General features: G+C 44.4%; 1 protein-coding gene and 1 long non-coding RNA gene across 3 annotated transcripts in view; both read right to left on the reverse strand.

Annotated features, from left to right (window-relative positions):
* The window catches only part of OSBPL2 (oxysterol binding protein like 2), a 34,265-nt gene that overhangs the window by 13,109 nt on the left and 6,314 nt on the right, over nucleotides 1–14,842 (reverse strand). For both annotated transcript variants that reach the window (XM_084537925.1, XM_084537926.1), the window contains exons 3-5: nucleotides 7,713–7,877; nucleotides 1,628–1,775; nucleotides 1,304–1,379 (exon numbers count right to left, since the gene is read on the reverse strand). In XM_084537925.1, the coding sequence (XP_084394051.1) occupies nucleotides 1,304–1,379; nucleotides 1,628–1,775; nucleotides 7,713–7,749 (261 nt within the window). In that variant the 5' untranslated portion in view covers nucleotides 7,750–7,877. The remainder of the gene's footprint in view (nucleotides 1–1,303; nucleotides 1,380–1,627; nucleotides 1,776–7,712; nucleotides 7,878–14,842) is intronic.
* LOC311445615 lies at nucleotides 3,968–5,634 on the reverse strand. The gene is made up of 3 exons (XR_014698544.1): nucleotides 5,462–5,634; nucleotides 4,278–4,479; nucleotides 3,968–4,150 (listed from the first exon to the last, which is right to left on the reverse strand). It is a non-coding gene; the product is annotated as an uncharacterized lncRNA (long non-coding RNA).

Below are 14,842 nucleotides of genomic sequence, written 5' to 3' on the forward strand. Positions count from 1 at the left end.
TTAGCTTTTTAGACACAATACTAAGTTACCAACTGAGAAGAATTTTGAAAAGTTGTGGGTTAATTTAGCTCATAGAATCATTTGGGTTGGAAGAGACCTCTAAGATCATCTGGTCCAACCTTTAAGCAGGACTGACAAGTGCACCACTACACCATGCTACTGAGTTCTACATCTACAAATGTCAGCGTAGCATTCTTCAAAAGACATTAAGCAAGGCTGTAGCATAACTCTAATTGCTATAGCTGGAAGGGGTTAAAAGCACTGCAGATACTTAGCAGCAACCTGAAAGAATAAAAAACCTTCAAAAATTGATCCAGCTAACCCAGTAAATTCAAGAAAAAAATTTACCTTTCGTTCTGTGTTCTTCTTAAAACAGAATAGGTTTAAATTTATGTAGATAGCAGCACTGATGTGTCAACCAGCTCATTAAAGGTATTTAAGTACCCCACATTCCTTTGAAAACCTCACGTACCTATTTGCATAAAATCTAACTATTTTAGATTACTGCAGGAAGCACAAATTCTTTTTCAAAGGAACAGTTATATAAAGAATAGTATTTGAAGCGCTCTAACAAATTTTAGGGGCTTTATTAAATCCACCTGTTCCTTGCGTCAGTACGTTTCTCATTTCGCATGTGGATACAAGACAGAGACAGAGTTCAGGCAGATTTCCAGCTCCCCAGGTCTTACACCATATCCAAGCAAATCTGTTTGCTTGTTAAAAAAGTTGCACTCATGACTGAGCACTTCAGTCACAGCTTACAACTTAGGGGAAGGGAGAATGCCAGCAGATAGGAATAAAACATTTTCCTCACGTTGTCACAGGCAGTAAGGAAAAGCAACTCCAAACTAACTCGATTTAGTTCAAGCAAATTGTTCTAGCAGATGTGTACTCATCCTAACAAAAGGAGTTTAGACAGTGTATTTCTCTCTCTTAGAGGACATAAGCTAAAATGGCAAAAAATTGTCTGTTGCATTCACATGGTACTGCACTGGCAGCCCTAGAGAAGATATGAATGTAATTGCTTAATGCTTCCAAAAAGCATCTGTGGCAGCAAGACATCAGTGTAGAACACCAAGAACTACATTCTTAATGACTTCAGTCCAGTTCTTTCAGGACAGCATTAGAAATGCCAAACCATATGCTCCAACAGCTAAAGCAAGTAAGGCAATAGAGATGCAGTTTCTTACAGGAAAAACACAAAAGATAGCAGGTATATTCTGTAGGCAAGTTCTAAGCAGTACAGTTAATGAGTTGAAGTTAGGAGACTTAACATCAGCATATTTCATCTAGACTAACTTACCAGTCCAATGCATTTTTTTAATATGCTCCACACACTAAAATCACTCCTAGAAAACATTGGGGCAGGTAATGATGTCCTGTAATTGGAAAAAAGAACTGTCACCATAAGCCCCTTAAACAACAAGATATTTTAATGTACAGGGACTCAAGTACTTAACAAAGAAAGCAAAGCATTAACCCACAGCTGACACAGGAAGCAGACAAGTGAAATCTGTGTTCAGTTCCAGAGAATAACCTCTTCCAACAGTGAGAACAGCAATGCCCCAAGAGATCATCAGCCAGCACGTACTCATTTCATGTTTATTAGGCAGTACCGTGTGCTTACCTGTGTCTCTTAATTCCATTTTCTTGAATCTCTGTCTCTCCGTTATGCTTTTCAGTCCTATTGCTTTGGTGCGGATCTAGATCGAGCATTTCTGTGACTTTGTGATTTGCTTCTGAAAAGTCTCCCGAAGAATTGTCAGAATCAAAGCCTGTAGAAAAACCATAAAGTGGTAATTTCCTTAGGAACATTATTACGCTACAGAGTGCCACTCACATTTTACAACTCTCGCAGCATAAGTACACTTATACCAGGTTATTTTATTTTAAAAAACATCAGAGTGAAGAACATTTATTAAGTGACCAAAGAGTATTTAGAGCTAAGCATTGCATTAGGATCAAGGATTCTCAACCATTTTTTCACACTGCTGAATCCTACAAGTTCTTCAGCAGCTCTTGATCAGATTAGCTATATTGTCTCTTCTTCAGAGCTGCAGCATGACTGCAGTAATTTTGTTTAGTTATGTAGTTTTCCTTAAAGACTCGAAAAAAAATTTACTTTGCCTACTCACTGCTAACAGCCAAGGAGCAATAAAGAGGAAAAAATACGCATTACACAATCCAGCGGCAAACATCCAGACTACTTGAGCAACAGAAACATAAGATATCTAAACTTCTTTGTTTCCTACATCCAATTCCATCCACTTGGGTAGACAGCTACTGGAAACAGGCTTTTAACCCACAAAACCATTGTGAATGATGAGTCCTGCTTTCCTGGAAGTGGCTGAACATCTGCCTGCTGATGGGAAGCAGCAGGTTAACTCTTTGCTTTGGTTGCACGCGTGGCTTTTGCTTTACCTAGTTAACTGTCTTTATCTCAACCCATGAGATCCCATGCTTTTCTTTCTGATTTTCTTCGTGATCCTATCCAGGGAGGGTGAGCGAACAGCCCTGTGTACACTGAGAAACAAAAAGCTACTTTTTCTTTTAGGGATAAAAACAGTAACATCCAAAACTGGGAAAAAGAAGTACCACTGATACAATGCTATTTGGTAAACAGCAGTTATACAGGGTGATGTAATGTATTAAACCCTCTCCTACATTTTGATGTCACAAGCGTGTAATTATACAGCAATAACCCCACCTCAAAAGGTCGTAGTACTTAATTGGAAAGTATGATGGGTATAGATACTCAGGTTATGAAAATGAAGATTACCCTGAAACACCTGTCTTTAAAAAATAAAACAACATGCCTATCTTCAGCCAACCCCACAACAAAACAACATTTATCATTTCAAAATGTCATTTCTAACCACATATTAGCTTTTTTGGAACCTGTTATGGTGCAAGGAGATGGAAAAGGCAAATTCTGTAGGCCATAAGGAAATAACTTTGACTGATGAAGCGGGGGAAAGACACAAGAGCTTTCCGGCACACATGCCCTCAGCCAGAAGGCTGATCAAGCGCACACAGCATATGGAACTGCATCACATTTAATGGGCATTTCAATTAGTTGAGAGCCCAGTGTTTAACTGCGCTTTCAATCTTCACTAACAGCTGCTACAAGCCCAACCACAAAGTTTTAAAAGCTGTTCTTTACTGAAGCTCTATACTGATTCAGAATGAAACACTTTACTGAAATGCTTTGGTACAGTTTCAGTAACTTCCGAAAGTCTTTCTCCAACTGCTATTAAAGCCCTGAACTTGTAAAAACGAGCTTTAGCTTTAATACAGGCTAGTTTTTGTAGTGAAAGGCCACTAGGAGTGAAGAGAAAAGCTGGGATTTAAAAGTGGGAGAGGAAATCGCACAGAGAAATACAGTTTCAAAACTTAGCATAATCAAAAGCCCCAACTTACATGCAGAAAGGGTCAAACAAAGCTTTTTAAAAGTCTTAAATTTTAAAGTCAGATATCTAAGCTGGTTGACAGCATTAATCTACTTCAAGAGCTTAAAGAAAAAGGACTTGCCAGTAACTCTAAGTTTCGTGGTCTTCTTCTTCCCCATCCTGCAAATGAAACAGGTCCCCCTGAGCCTACGTTACACATCCACCTGGGAGGGAGCGCAGGCACAGCACTGAGTCACCGGCAGCCACACGACTGCCCCGCATGCCCAGCAGCTTCCTCACATACTAATTAAGCGCTGTCACTCAAGACGGAAAGAGAATCAAAACAGCATCGTCCTGGGAGCCCTCAGATCTGAAAAGGGTATAAAGAGTAGGGAGAAATATGCTGGAAGTGTACGTAGCAAGTAAAAGGAGAGGTAACTTATCCCCTGCCTGAAGTTGCCAGGGTTGGGTTTTGGTTTTCAACCCAAGCCTTCGCCACCCGCAGCCGTGTCACGCTGCTTCCAACAGGAGGCAGGCTGGGCTTCCACGAGGCTCGCAGTACTTAAAAACTGGCAGAATCTGCTGATTCAATCCAAACATTGTGAAAATATATACGTTTGGCAGCAGGTACCTCACTTCTTGCTCCCCAAGAGAGAGTTTACAGCGAACAGGAGCCAAGCAGTAGGAAGCAGAAGGGCAACACGCTCACAGATGCTCCGGGCCAGATGAACCTCGCAGGCACACAACAGATTTCCCTGGAACTGCAGGTCACTTAAAAGAATTAAATGAAATTGTTAGCCAAACATTTTGCTGTTCTATTGCAATCCTTCCACAAAACACCTTGGCAGAGAGAGATCTGGCAGAATTAATGAAAGATACAGGTCCGACCCGGCAGAAGCTGATGGCACACAGTCCGTAACAAGTTTGTAATGAGATTATCAATCCCGAAGTGACACAGGCCAGAGGCAAGCGATCAAAGCTGCGTGCTCCCTGTCTCGCAGAAGACTTCGAAGAATCTGCATTCCTCCAGGAACTGGATTCCTCCAGGCGGTTTGCCTGCTCCAGTCTCAGAGCAGGCTGCCTCCCGAACCTGAGAAAAAGCAGACGCCGTGCTGCCAAGAACTAACTGACCTTGCAGGTAACATTTTCAAGATTCCCACAGCAAGTACTCATTGCTGCAGTAAGATGCCACGTGTCCAGCTAATCGGCAATGACAATCACCTCTGAATGCGAGGAAACTTCACTACGGAAACTCTCTCCATCAGTCACAAACCTGACTCACCACCTGTACAACACGGCCTGTCCTGGACGTTTATGAGTGTGCTCATCACCCAGCCACCAGGAGGGTGAGTCCCAGCCACGCAGCACGGAAATCCATCCCATGAGCGTGACTTCTGGATGTGATGGGGACGGTGTCAGAAGCAGGAAGCTTCCCAGCCTACGAGATGAAATCCACCACAACAGAAACCAGGTGTCTCCTTAGGAGAGGTTTACATGCTAGAAGTGGTTATCATCAAGGAATAACTAGAAGTTATTTTATAACTAGAAGAGTTGTGGCTCCTTGAGGAAGCCAATTCACGTTTTAGAGAACACACTACAAGGGTTGCTGCTCAGATTGCTGCAGAATTCTAAAGCACAACTTCTGATGGAGCTCCGTTGCCCTCGTAAGCCTGGTTTGCTATTTATAGGGCAGAAACCACAGTATCCCAATCACTAAAAGCAGGGAACCTGTGGGAACACATTGCAACTCCCCCTGGGGAACGCAGGGCCAAGGATTCTGGGGGAGGAAGTGGAGAAGAGCACGAGGTACACACTGTTTTCATCTCCACATGGAGGTGAGGCACAGCTGGAGAATGTGCTTGTTCCTGGTAGCCACGTCCCAGCCACAGACTTAGAGGAAAACAAGTACACGTCTAGGACTGGCTTCTGCCCATCTACTGATCTGACTTAAATTATGGAGAATGTTCCTGGAAGGAACAGACTGAGGACTCTGCCAATGGCATTTCATTTTTTTTTAAATCAGAATTTGCAACCCCAAATCCTGAGGTTCTCACTGTGGAACCCAAGCTTACCTTGACTCAGAAAGGACCTCAGTTAAGAACTTGATCTCCTGGCTGAACTAGGTCTACAGCTACTGTGTCCAGACCATCCAAAAACTAAAAGAATAGGCAGGCACAATCAGGACCCATTAGAGTCTAAAGAATCCAACACAGCGCTGCCTGAAAGACACAGTCCACAGAATTAACAGGAGTAAAGAGTTGCTACAGGCACCAGCAGCTGGGAACACAAATGCAGAAAGACAGTCAGAGCTGCTCTTAGCATCACACTTCTGTATGACTTGGACAAGACACAGCTACAAACACGTAGGTCTGGATTTCATTATGTTCATGCAAGTAATCCATCAAACTGTCAGTAATTTCTAAAGCATCTAGCTGGAGGAAGAGATTGAACACCTGTCTTTAAAGACAGTATCGAGGGAGGAAGAATCTGCAACAAGCTTCTCCAAACTGAGCACTCCTGGTAAACCAAATACCTGTGGGGCATGCTCCGGGGCAACACAGACCAGGGAAAAAGTTCAACCTCATTTAGTTCCTGGAGCAGCTGCTGCAAACCAACACCCTCCGTCAGAAGAGGGCTGTGCTGAGAGCACATCAAGACATCTGATCTTCTTTTGCTTTGAAGCTTCTCTCCTCCCATCACATGTCACCTAGTAGAAGAACAAGCTGAGGACAGGACAAGGAGCGCTCTCAGAACTGACGTGTTACATCTCACTCGTGAGCAGAGCCAGCAGAGACTGCAAGGCACAAGAACATCTCACGTACAGCAGCTCAGAAGTCATTACCTCCTTCAGCACTTGTAGGGCAAATCAGCCTGTTGGGGTTGAGGAAAGAGGGGAAAGATGAAAAAAAGAGAAAATTCAACTGCTCAAACACCGAGGGCTGTGTGTTTCTGCAGCAAGAGGCAAAGGAACACACCATCAAAACAGCAAGCCACAGAACCCAAGCTTAGATGCACATTTCTGTTCAGCTTTTCAAATTAAGTAATTCCTAGTTCATTCATGGCTGTGGTCCTGAAATCCTGGAATTATAAGATCACCAAAGATGCACTGGAACAATCCATAGTATTTTTAAGATTTTTACAGCACACTTTACAGATTTTACAGAGCAAGTTGGAGTTCTAGCCCCTATCACTCCTAGATAGTATGAACACAATCCAAATATCCTTCTCTTCCCCCTGACGTAACTGTGACAAGTCCCGTACAGCCTGCTGTCGGTCACACTGGTGACCCAGCTCCCACCGTTTATTCCTCATAGGCCTCTTCAACCATGTCTAAGTCACAGCATCATCGAACGGCTCAGGTTGGAAGGGGCCTTACAGCTCACCCAGCTCCAACCCCCTACCACTGGCAGAGATGCCACCCACTAGATCAGGTTGCCCAGGCCCTCACCCAACCTAAGTCCACCTTACCCACTTGCATCTACATGCTACTTCCATTCCTTCAGCTTTCCCGTTATTCTCTGTTCATTCCCTGGCTTTTACATTAAGGGCTCTACACTCACCGCTGCCAGCATTTCTCATTTCACCGCTATTACAGGATTTCTAAGGAGACAAGTGGGAAAGTTATATTGTTCAGGATCTTTGAGAGGGCTTTTTTTTATTAGAATACTTTAAGCATTTTGTTTCACAGCTAAAAACATGTAAAGCTCTTACGAATAACCATTTATTCTTATTAGTTCAAAGAAAAGTACTATTTGGTACACTGCTTCAGTGTGAGGTAATCACCGTTTGCTTTGCTAGTAGCAACACTGGATTGCAAAGACTTTGGGCTCCCTATCTTGAAAGCCACTTTCACAGCAATTTGTAGAAATGTAAAAACACATTTCTACTTCAATTCTTGGGAATAAGTTTTCTATTAAAATAAATAAATAAATTACACAACTGTAAAAGTAATCTACAGAAGATGTTTCACCTTTCAAAGGGTCTTAAAAGCATTACTTCTCAAGCTGCTATAAAATTACCTGCATTTTACTGAAAATGAAAGCAAGACTCTGGCACTGAAGGACTGTTAAAATGATAAAATAATAGCCAGCATTGAGCTTTAAGGAAAAAAAATTAAATCATTTCTAAGTCTGAGCCTGAACCTCAATTATAATTCTTCCTCTCTTCTTTTCGGAAGAGGGTGCTACAAGTTTCACCGGAAACATTTTTATTTTAACCTGTAATGGTAACACACTACTAACACCTCACCACACACGTAGTGCAGCTCATGCCTTCCCCCCACACCTTTTTTTTTTTTTTTTTGGTAGTGTGCCAATCACTCACCCGTAACGGCATCATAGAACTCTTCTTCACTATTCATCCTTCAGTGTGAAATCTCTGTACAGCCAGGCCAGCTTCCTCTAATGCATTGTTGAATCTGATTGAGAGATGAAGTATCTGTACGCTGTTGAAGTCTTCTTTTGCAAATATCCAGCTGCTTTAGATGATCTATTTGACAAGACAGGAACAAAGAATTAGCAATGTCCACGCTTTTTGTACTCACAAGCACACACACACTTGAAAAATACTCATTTTCCTATTTCTTCCACAACAAAAGGAAGTGCACACGCCTGGATTCTTGCATTCGTGCTAAAGAGTCACTTCTGACACCAAAGTCATTCTGAAGATGATCGCTACCTACCACAAGAACAGATGTGCTACGCCACGCTTGTTCTCTCTATATAAATAGATTTTATACTTTATTGGAAAATACACCTTATTTACTGCAAGTCACAGTTCAGGCAAGTCCAGGTTGAAGAGGAGAACAAAAGGAAGAAAAGGACAGCTGGCCAAACAAAAATTCTCCTCTTCAACAAGAGGATAAACCTTACCGCATCCTTAACAAGAAAGATGGGAACAAGAAAAAGACCTTTACATGCCCAAATCTCAGTGTTGCATAAAAACACAGAGCCTCACGCACATTACGCAACTGTTATCTAACCACAAGTGCAGAAGTTTTGTCGGGCTGCTGCTGTGATCTCTCAAAGGAACCACAAGAGGTTTTTCCCTCGAGATGGAGAGCGTAAAGAAACACCAACTTTTGCTCAGCGAAGCCAAGCAGGCTGCAAATAACTTACAGCTTGGTGAAGCATTCCAGCTCTACTTTACAGACAGACCGAATTAGATCTATTCCAGATGGCTGGCGGTGGTGTAACGCAGGCAGTTTTACTTCACCCACTTTTAGGCAAAGCAGACTCATCAACAAGCTGAGTTTCCACTCTCCCCGGTGCTCAGCAGGTACCAAGGACGAGCCAAGCACACGGTGAGGAGCAGCACGGCTTGCTGCCGGGATCTCCTCCAAAACAACCTCAATACGTCAGTCACAATTTTTTATGACCCTTGACGATCCCACTGCTTTTGTGAGAGTAGCTTTTCCAGCGTAATTATAACTTGCACAACTCCATCCCAATTAAGAGGAACAAAGCCAGAAGTGCACTCTGCTCCTAGCAGAAGAGCTTGCCATGTTTCAAGCCAATTCCTCCTCTCTGCGAGAGACCAAATTACACGATTCCCCCTGTACTTCAAGGCTTTTCACCTCGCTGCCCAGAACAAAAGCTGTTTGAGTGCCTCACACACAGAGAGTCCTCCCAGCTCTCTGTTCAGGAGCAGGAGCAGCCTATTTCAGACCTCAGCTAAGTTAATGAACGCAGCATTTGCCTTAGAGCATTACGTCTCCCGATGCCAGGTATCTCAGTTTCTCCTTAGGAACCACCTATTTTGCCCAGCACCGTAGGATTTTACATCAATCTCTGCACCATAGTTACTATCTGAGCTCCCACACAATCTTCAGCAATTTCCCCCCTTTACAAATCCTCATCTCCACGAGGAAGAAACCTCCTGCACCTCCTGCAGCTGCCTCTCTTGACTGTTGCTACCATGCTGTTGCAATTGCTCTCAGCTGAAGAAGTTTCCTTCCCTTTTCCCTGGGCTCCAGCCACAGCCCTTTAAACCTTCTTCAACTTTCTTGCTCATCAGCAACAGGTTTCTGATTTGGTTTTGTCAAACTGCCTTATTCTTTCTCGGGAAGGATGCAACAGCTCAAAAGATGCACACACAGACAGGGATGGGTGCAGACTTCCAGCCAGGGCCATCAGCAAGTGCTCTGCCTGCAGAGGCAACGCAGCAGCAGCTTCACTTTGAGAAGATCCAGGGCATTCAGGCTGCTGACAGAAGCAGAGGAAGGGAGAACTGAACTAATACCTGGTGCAAAAGCAGCAGCTGGCCCAGATCTCTGGGTGAACTGACCAGGATGCCATGCTCCTGCTCAGAACAGCAGCAGAATTAATTATAGTCTTTAAATGCCTACTTCTCTTGATGAAATGTGCATCCACAACTCCCTACCTAAAAAGAGTGGAGGCCAGCGGCCCTGCTGCTCCCTCACCTCGCCCAGCAGCAGCCCGTGCTGACTGTAAGCACAGCTTGCTCACAGCGAAGCCACCAGCAGTTTCTCCCAGCTTTCCAGCCACGCCAGCAAGGTGCCTGCAAGTCTCTCTTCCAGGTCTCCATCTCTATCATGTCTTTGTGGGAAATCTGTCCTTGAGGATGCAGCTACATAAACCTTTCAGCTGGGAATGGAGGGAGAAAAGGGAATCCTAGGAAGCTACTACTGCTTTCAACTGCCCACAAATACCGCAGCCTGCCAGCACAACAGCAGCCAGCAGCACCAGAAAGCTGGCCCAGCACAACACACAGCACACAAATTCCCTGATTTCCTCCACGCTTTCTCATCTCCAAACATAAGAAAAGTGCAGCGAAAGACTTGAGAACGACGAGTTCTCCTTGTGATACAGACCTCACAACTCACCCTACAAGGACTGTTACTGAGCACAGAACTTTGCCATATCCCTGGGAGTTGCATACAAGCAGTGATCTACTCCCTAAAAACCAAAATATTCGTGGATGTCACTTTAAATAATAGCCACAAATTCTTTTAAAGCATTAGGAGCATTCTGAAAAGGATAAAGCAACGTGTTTTGCATCGGAGCTGCACTAGGAATAACTTAACGCTCCTACCACTGCTTTTAAATTCGGTTCTTTTATTTAGCAGAGATTACCATGAATTTGCATGCATCCAAACACACAATGATATCAGCATTTGGCTTTCATGAGCCAAAAAGCTAGGATTAAGTCCCTTTCTCTTTCTAAAAGCAACAGCAAAAAGTTACTTTCCACCAGGCTAAAATGCCCGAAGACAAAAACATCCTGTTTGCTTCAGATTCAGTGCTTGTAATCTGTATTTCCTCCCCCGTGCCCATCATGTTCTGAAAAGATTTCACTTCCACGCTAGCAATTGTAGCTAACAGCTCTTCTCAAAGCCGCCACAGAGCCCTTCCCTTCGAGGAAGGGTGCACAACTCCCACGTCAGACAGACCTCGGGGGCTCAGGACTGATTCCCAGCCCAGAAAGCCTTTTCTGAAGCACAGACACCAGGTTCTGCTCACTCCTCGTCCTGCAGCACGGATGAAACACAAAGCACACGCCGGTGTTTTCTCCGCATTCCCGACGATCACTGTGTGGGACATCAAAACGGTTTTCCACGTAGGGCTTCCTTCCCACTCGCTCATGGGAAATTAAGGATGCAGAGAGAGGCAGCCCAGCCGTACGTGCCTGCTGATGGCAGGTGGAAATCAGCTCGCTGGGTTTCCGTGTAACAGCCAGTGCCAAAAGGCTGTGCCCGAGTAGGAGGCCCCGACACCCAGAACGGTGCTTTGGGCTGGGGATTATGCTCTGGCTGTCTTGGCACATTTATGCCTAAAGACAGGCTGCACATAAATCACTTTACAAATAACACGAAAAAGCTGCGAGTAAAGGCATTTAGCAGCACTGGAAATTGGAGATTTAATGATGACAACACACTCCTGACCACAAGCAGCACAGGCTTCGCGGCTCACAAGATAAATGACAAAGCTCATCTATTTTCTCCTATTTCAGGCTACAGGTTGGTAAATGCTAATTTGATTTATTACGGGTCGTGTGCGCATGCATATAAAGTGCCACATTTACTTTTATTTTTCTAATAGATTGATTTCCCTACAGGAGAGATGCTATTTTGAAGGTCAAACTGGAAGAGACTACAGCTACACTACAAGAACAGATTAAAGAAGCCTAACGCCCATCGCAACAACTTTGTAATTGCTTGGTGAGTCTGTCCTGCAGGCTGTAGCAGCCTGTATTTTGCTCTGAGAAATTCACTATACAAGGTTAGTAAGAATATTCAGAAGACAATTTTACTCAAAATCTATACATAAAGTGGGTGCAAAGCAATTAAGAGAAGACAACAAAGTTTAACATAATCTGCTCAAGCAAGCCTTGAACAAGCAGTTTGGGCAGAAGCTGCTTTTCCTGATCATTTTGCTGATTTGCATGGCACTGACTGCAATATGCAAAACCAGCCTAGCAAGAGTTAAGCCACGCATTGCATGTGGAGGCCAGAACTTGGAACATCTTCTGGCTATCTTCAAATCAAAGGACTACCACTTCGGGTCCCCTGACACAAGCTTCACACCTCACTGATGTTGTAAAGCCATCCACAAACAGGTTCAACAAGACCCGATGCTCTCTGATAACACAATCTGAAACGTGAATGCCAGTGCTGAAGTAAGAATTCCTTGTTGGTCCCAGGCAAGTAGCCCTGAAAGGTGAGGGGCTGCCATACAGCTGCCTACCAGGCACCCGGGCACGAGCTCTGGTTTGCTCCTTCATTACCCAAAGGTGTCATCAGTGCTGCAAAACCAGTCATCAAAACCAAGTAAATCTTCATTAAACGCCTTTCAACTCTCACAATTTATTAGGGAAGCTTTGCACGTTGCTGTTTGCCCCATGACTGGGGCCAGGCCTTTTCATTAAGGACGTGAGGATGCTGTGCAGGGGCACGGCAGTGCTCCCTTTGGGATCCACCTGCAATAAGCATGTGCGAAAGCCCTGAGGGACACACGCAGGGTAAGGCACATGCAGAGGGTGGCCGAAATAAAAGCTAACACTCACCCAGTTTTTAACAGGTAGTTAAAAAAATCTCCTTCAAGTGCAAACTCCTTGCAAGAAGATGTGGAAAATGCTCATCAGCTGGGATGGTGCACAAGGAGAGCGTCCTAAGAGCTAAGAGATAGACTGGACAGACCAGGAGCAGGGCCCTGCTCTCTCCTGAGGAAAAGCATCATAAAAGGCAGCGAGCTGCCCAGCAGCCCGTTTGCCTCTCTCTCAGAGAGGGAAATAAGAATGCAGGTACAGCAGAGATGGAGAAGCACGCAGCTGCATTAAACCCTGCAGAAACGGGAGCTGATTCCCGCAGCAGCCTGTCCCACACCTTGCAACCCCTACAGAGAGGAGGGGATTCCCCAGACCACTTGTTGCTTTCCAGAAGCACATCCAGCAGGAGAACTGGAACCGACAGCTGTCCCCAGACACACATGGCACACCAACGGTCACAACAGGCACCACAGCACACCCCAGAGGGCTGCTCTTGGGGAAAGCGTGCTTCTCTCCAGGTGAGAACTCTCACGTGTACTTACTATAAAAACCAGGACAGCAAGGCACAAGAATTTGCAAGTCACCTCAGAAAGCGCCTCATGTGCTCAGGACACTCTGTGACACACATCCAAGTGCCGGTAGGAGAGCAGACGCAGACACTTGTTTCTGAGACTGGTGCATTCCCTGGAACCAAAGGTGTGGGGATGCTCTCAGCAGCTGCATGCTCCAACGCCAGGAGCTGGCTGAGGCTGCAAATATTACCTGCAAAGGCTGTCTAGAGCATCGTTGCATTTGCCTACAGCACTACTGAGTGCTACAAGTTGAAGTTTACTATGCCTGTTACCTAGCCAGGTTTGGTAATTCCTGAAGTTTGTCACTAAGTATGCTTGCTCCTTCTCAAATTCCATTCTTCAACAGAAAAAAGAAAGAAAAGAGAAAAAAAAAATAAAACCAAACAGAAAATTTTATGTCTGTCTTGCTAAGGTTCTGGATCCTGACCACTCGTACATCGATTTAAAAAGAAACAACACCAAGCCTTGTCCAAAAATAAACCCCTAAGAGCCAAACATGCAATTACCATGCTTTAGCTGATCTAACATAACGAGTTACTCCATACTAACTTGTTCTTCGACGCTAATCACCAACAAAGACCCAGCTGGTTAACCAAAAGCTGTCACTCCTCCTCGAAGCAGCAATTCCACGCTGCAGGAAGGGGAGCTTTCACAGCTGGAGCAGCTTGTTGCCCTGGAATGCAGCTCAGCAGGAGCTGCTTTGAGGTCCAGCTGACAACTACACCTGCTCTGTTTCAGTCCTCCAGACCTGAAGCTGAAGTTCTACACCACGCTGCCATCCTGGGAAGCAAATGCTGTACTGACACCGTCCTGCCACCTTCACAAGGCCTGGGTTTTCGCTCTTAAAGTGCACGTTCTGCCCTGTGAGAAATAAATAAAGCACACGGACACGTTCATCGTACAGCCAGCGACTACAGAAACAGCATCTATTTGTCAGATGGAGGAGCACTGGAGTAAAAGCACACACGGGAACAGCAAGCACTTATGCACATAACCAGGCGCTCGCCAGCATAAGCAGGTAGGGTGTTAGAAGTTCAGTCCACTGGAATTAACGTGCCACCAAAGAATTAATGAACCAGCACATTCATTAGGTTTTTCACATGCCTGGCAAGGTTCTGCTGGATGTGCACTTCCAGAGCAAATTTTAAAACAAGTTGAGTTGGTTAACTTGAAAGGAAAATACTTGCAAGCAAGAAAAAAGTTATAAAACACACAAAAAAAAAGAAAGGAAAATCAAGCGAGGTTTTTATCACACAAAAAAAGAGAATTTTCTTTCCAGTCTCATATGGTAAAAATGCTACACAGATATTGCCAGCAGGGAGGCAGAGCAGGGGCAAATCCCACAAGCTCTGAAAGGACACTCAGTTTTCAGATTTTTGCTTTTCTTTAATGGGTCAAAAGGGCACAGGCTCAGTTCAGTGGAAACAGCTTGGTCAGAATTCAAAATTAGCTCGGTACAAAGGAAAAATAACTCCGTGGCCTGCTTAATCCACCCAACAGCGTACGTTAATAAAAAATAACATTTCCATTAGTCTGATATCCTGCATCCAGGATACAGCTTCTGTCCAGAAACAACCTCCAGAAGAGCCAGGGGAAGATCAAATACATCCAGCCTTCACATCCACACTTGAAACAAAAACACAGAAACCACCAGACAGCAGCCCTAAAACACGACTGGTGAATAAGAGCCAACCCCACCTTTTCTCAAGTTGCCAGCTGAAATGAAGCATAGCTGTAGTACTTCAAGGGACAGAAATAAACAGCTTGAACTAGAAGATAAATATTAATGTGGTTTTGCTTCTTCTGTATCTCCTGAAAGCATCAGACTGCAGTGTTTCATCTCTGAATGAAAGCTTCAGCAAGGATGAATCTTAA

The sequence above is a fragment of the Aythya ferina genome, assembly GCF_964211825.1.
Source record: "Aythya ferina genome assembly, chromosome: 16".
In the NCBI taxonomy this organism is placed as follows: Eukaryota; Metazoa; Chordata; class Aves; order Anseriformes; family Anatidae; genus Aythya; species Aythya ferina.